At 48.4% G+C, this 5,000-nt stretch overlaps 1 protein-coding gene across 2 annotated transcripts in view; it reads left to right on the top strand.

The window, feature by feature from the left end:
- Nucleotides 1-4,928, top strand: part of LOC119583561 — a 102,864-nt gene extending 97,936 nt beyond the window's left edge. For both annotated transcript variants that reach the window (XM_037932108.1, XM_037932107.1), the window contains 7 exons: nucleotides 91-246; nucleotides 750-845; nucleotides 1,056-1,185; nucleotides 1,376-1,542; nucleotides 1,867-1,974; nucleotides 2,080-2,256; nucleotides 2,375-4,928. In XM_037932108.1, the coding sequence (XP_037788036.1) occupies nucleotides 91-246; nucleotides 750-845; nucleotides 1,056-1,185; nucleotides 1,376-1,542; nucleotides 1,867-1,974; nucleotides 2,080-2,256; nucleotides 2,375-4,897 (3,357 nt within the window). In that variant the 3' untranslated portion in view covers nucleotides 4,898-4,928. The remainder of the gene's footprint in view (nucleotides 1-90; nucleotides 247-749; nucleotides 846-1,055; nucleotides 1,186-1,375; nucleotides 1,543-1,866; nucleotides 1,975-2,079; nucleotides 2,257-2,374) is intronic.
- The last annotated feature ends 72 nt before the right edge of the window (nucleotides 4,929-5,000 follow it).

Raw genomic sequence — 5,000 nt, 5'->3', positions numbered from 1 at the left:
TCAGTGGAAAATATAATCTCTGCTAAATATCCTATATAAAAATATTTGTTTTATTTGTTTATTAATTTAAAATACAAATTTCTTCCACAGTTTGAAGATCTTACTACCTATGGCGAACTAGCAGCGGAGGGAACGTTCAGAATGTGGGGCGCGAAGGGCCTTCGACATGTGTTCCTCTTCGACAAAATGATCCTTATCGCCAAGAAGAAGGAGGAAAATATTCTTATGTATAAGACACACATTCTGGTGAGTATCTTGCAACACGACAGAAAGAAACCCGCGGTTGTTGTTTTCTTCTTTGTTATTATAATGAAAACGTGTGATATATGTGTCTGTGTGAATATGTGTGTGTGTGTGTATGTATGTATATATATATTATATATACATATATGATAATACATATATACATATATATTTATTATATATATATTATAAATTATATATATATTATGTATTATATATATATTATATATTATATATATATATTATATATATATATATATATATATATATATATATATATATATATATATATATATATTATATTATTATACACAACACACACACACACACACACACACACACACACACACACACACACACACACACACACACACACACACACACACACACATATATATATATATATATATATATATATATATGTATATATATATATATATATATATATATATATATATATGAATGAAGTATCAGCATGTCAATCACACTTTTTTTTTTCTTTTCAGTGTTCAAACTTGATGCTGATCGAGTCTGTGCCCGGAGAGCCTCTCAGCTTCCACGTGATTCCGTTCGACAACCCGAGAATGCAGTACACCCTGGAGGTAAGGGCGACGGCATTCATCTCTACAGTTCTATACCCTGTTAATTGTCGTGTGTGAACGGCTCATTTTAGCCTAAAGATGCCCTTCAATTTTACGTGCATGAATATGATAACCATTTCTTCACTTATGCATGCTTTGAAGCAACAACGAATTCTCTTCACTTCTCCATACACTAAAAGGCTAACTGATTGTCTTGGTGTTTTCCTGCAGGCGCGTAGCTTGGAGCAGAAGAGAGAGTGGACGCTGCAGCTGAAGAGAGTCATTCTTGAGAATTACAGTGCCAACATACCCGCTCACGCCCGACAGCTGGTCATGGAACTCGGCCAGAGCAAACCTGACGGTAAGCATGGTTGAAAAACGGATGCATTTTTTTCCTTTTCTTGTTTTACATATTTTTCCTTCGTTTTATGTTTTTCTCCAGCTCTTGTTGTTAAGATTATAACTGTAACTATTAAGTTGGATGTCCTGATATTTATACATTGTGCGTGGACTGTTGGGCTCGATGGTAACGACGTTAACCCGTCCAACAGACGTGCTGATGTCGGAAGTGCGCAGCAGCGGGCGGCGAGCGCACCACGCCCCTGAGTACCTGGAGAAGAGGAAGGTGGACCGGGAACGGCGGAGGTCGTCTGAGGGAGGACTCAACACCAAGCTCAGACTCCGGCGATCCAGCAGAACGAGGAAGGAGAAAGAGGAAGTAAGTCAGAAATTGCTTTGAGGTTTCGTTTAGTATTTGTGTTCTCGAGGGAATTTTGTGAAAAAAGTAAATAAATACGCACACAGGCACACGCGCACACACACACACACACACACACACACACACACACACACCACTCACTCACTCACTCACTCACTCACTCACTCACTCACTCACCCACTCACACACACACACACACACACACACACACACACACACACACACACACACACACACGTCTTCGGGGAGACTTTGAGATATTTTGTTACCTATTTAGCAAAGGTTAGTGCACGGGGATTATTTATTGACGCCGTTTGTCTGCAGAAGGTGACGCGAAGCCGGAGCGTGAGCCGCACCAGAGACACCGAGGACGAAGAGATGGACCGAAAGGTGTCAACGACCTCAGCGCCCTCGTCGTGTGAGAAGCCGAAGGTAAATTGAGAAGAGTTCTTCCCACTCCCTTTAATTCGATAAACACTTATTTCCTATAACAAATTTCCTTTTTATCTGGGATATTAAGTCAGTCTTTCCTTGCAGCTGAAGTTGACGATGTGGGGGCGCCGGCGCTCAGAGCCCGGCATCGGCAGCCGGGAGTCGCTCTCGCTGGCCTCCACCATCAACCTGGACGAGGCGCTGGACACCCCGCCCCCCAGCCTGGGCCAGACGCCGCAGCCCCTCGACGCAGCCACGCCCACCGGACCTGCCACTCCCGAGGTCAGTGCTTTCGCCTCTTGACTTCTTTATAGTATTTTTGGTATAATGGCAGTGTTCTAAATTAAGCAAGGAATGGTTAACAAAATGTTCTCAAAAGTGAATTGTTGCTGCTCCACAGGTGTCCCTCGACGGAGTTTCCATGTCCGAGTACGAGCGAGAGGACGGCGAGGGGAACCGGACGGGCAGGGAATACGAAGAAGGCAGCGAGAACGGAGAAAACCTCGAGGAAATCATCAGCCAGCTCCTCCAGAATAAACTGCAGCTTCAGAAGCTTCTCCTGAGCAAGCAGCGCCGAGGCTTGATGAGAAAGCTCCCGCTCCGCTACGAGACGTCCGACACGGAGAACGAGGACGGCCCCTTCAAGGCCAACGGCTCGTACGCGGGCTCGGACGCCGGCGACACGCTCCGGCACGAGGACGTGGGCGACTATGTGGACTTCTATTTCAATGGCATGGGCAAGGAGGGAGAGTGTGCCACACACACTGAAAGTGCCAATGTTTCCAGTAGTGAATGCCAGTCGATGTACAGCAGTGCCGTCTCAGTGCACCAAACGTGTGATAATAAGTCTCTGTCTAGTGAGAAGAAGACGAAGCCAGTGCGAAGATCGTCGTCCGACCTCAGCTTCAAGAAGATGCCAACACTCAAGAAAATGAACTCGAATTACGACAATCTGCTCAACATCTGGAGTACGATAAGAGGGAAAAGCCCAGAGAAGAGGCAGAGCGGTGCATTCCAGCAAGTCAAGGCGTCACAAACTCCCACAGCGACTTTAGAGAGACCGAGGTTGAGACGGGCCCAGTCCTTCTCCGCGGAGAAGTGTCTATCGAATAATCACGAAAATATTTACGTCTCGGCGGCGCAGCTCACGCCCCAGCCCCACACGGCCCCCGCGGAGACGTCGAAGCCCCCGGAGGTGTGGGTGCGCGACGAGAGCCCCCGGGAGAACCGCGAGCGCCCGGTCACCATTGCTTTCTACAACAGCAACGAGGTGAGTCTGAGCGCGCTCGAGCAGTACCTCAACCAGCCCCGGCCTCCGAGACGGTGCAGCGAGCGGTTCCCTTACGACACCGAGGACAACATGACGGATTACTCCATGACGCCGCACATGAGCATGGACAACATCCTCAGCATTCATCCTGAGCACAAGATCTACAAGTCCACAAATAATAAATCGACGTTAAAGACTGTCCTAAACAAAATTACGAGTCCCAGAAACAACAAGACCGTGTCAGAACCTTCAGGCTCAGTCTACAATTACTCAATGGAGAGTGAGCTTGACAAGGGCATGGATAAGAGAGCAAGTAAAATGGTATACAACATGGCGAGACAGTGTTCCAAAACCCTGAAGGAACGCATAAAGCAGATCCGAGCCGAGGACATCGAGAAAGCGCCTGTCCCCAAGTCCCCAACGGAGAACGTGTACGCCCTGCCGATATACAAGCAGGGGAGTTCGAGTATCGGGGCTCGTTTGGCTGGTACGAACGAGCCTTCCGACTATGCCGTGCCGAGAATCCGACCTCTTGACCAGAAACCCAAGTCCGACCTCAGACCCGACTCGGTTCTCTCTTCTTCCTCCATCCTCACATCTTCCTCGTCCTCTTCCTCGTCTTCCAGTCGTGATACGAAATTTTTAGAAGGCATTGAAGTCTCTAATAACATGGCTAATGTGGAAGAGGAAAATGAGGAAAATCAAGAAACCCCTTCATTCGACAGCGACGCCTCAGCCGACAGTTATTATGAACGATCTTTTGAGGCGATAGAGAACCTTGAGACCGAGATATTCCGAGACAGTGCCATCTATAGCGACCCCGAAGACACGGAATCCCCCCCGAACAGTCTGAATCAAGAGCGACCAACCACTAGTCCTAAGGCCAAGTCCCCGAATTCCAAGAAGTTCTCCCCCAGATCTTCTACAAAGGTCACGAAGAAGGCGATGTCCCCCAGCCGTCATGCCTCCCCCGAGATCGTGGTGACGCCTGAGGAGCCGTCGGCCGCCGCGGAGGCCGAGTTGACGTCCTCCAGCGGCGTTGTATCCATCAGTCCCCGATCGTCCCCTCAGGCGAAGAAGGTCCCGCCCCCCGTCCCCGCCAAGCCTGACAGCATTAAGACCAAACGCCCGTGCGGGAACCTCATTATGCAGCAGCTCAAGAACCTGGAGGAGTGCACGAAGTTCAGTCGGGACGACCAAAACAGCAGCCCCTCGTTCGACGGCTTCCGAAGCCTGGACGACCGCCGAAAGGAGCTGGAGGTGTGTCGGGTCAAAGGGGACGACGGAGAAGAGCCCAGCGCGTCCCCCAGAGGCACCCCAGAGAGAGAAAACAGTGCGGACAGGAGCTCTCGGTCGCCGAGATCCCCCACTCTCATGACTCCCCCTATTATAAAAAATCCCATTACTTTATCTCCCCTTAGTTTACCCGTGACTAGGTCGTCCTCAGTACCACCCAGACTTTCCCCTCGCCCCTCACTCACGCCCGAGTCTCCGCTGCCTGCCTCTGTCGGAACGCAGAGTCCAGCAGGGAGCGAGAGGGCGTCACCACTGCCGCCGACCTGCCAAGATGTGGAGGAGCTGGATGAACCGCGCGTTGCCAGGGGTTGGGTGCGACATGTTATAGGGAAGTTACAAGCGGAAACAGATGTGTGATAGTTATATATATATATATATATATATATATATATATATATATATATATATATATATATTATGTATGTATGTATGTATGTATGTATGTATGTATGTATATATA

The sequence above is a fragment of the Penaeus monodon genome, chromosome 17 (assembly GCF_015228065.2).
Source record: "Penaeus monodon isolate SGIC_2016 chromosome 17, NSTDA_Pmon_1, whole genome shotgun sequence".
Classification (NCBI taxonomy): domain Eukaryota; kingdom Metazoa; phylum Arthropoda; class Malacostraca; order Decapoda; family Penaeidae; genus Penaeus; species Penaeus monodon.
This window is presented reverse-complemented; position numbering and strand designations above follow the sequence as displayed.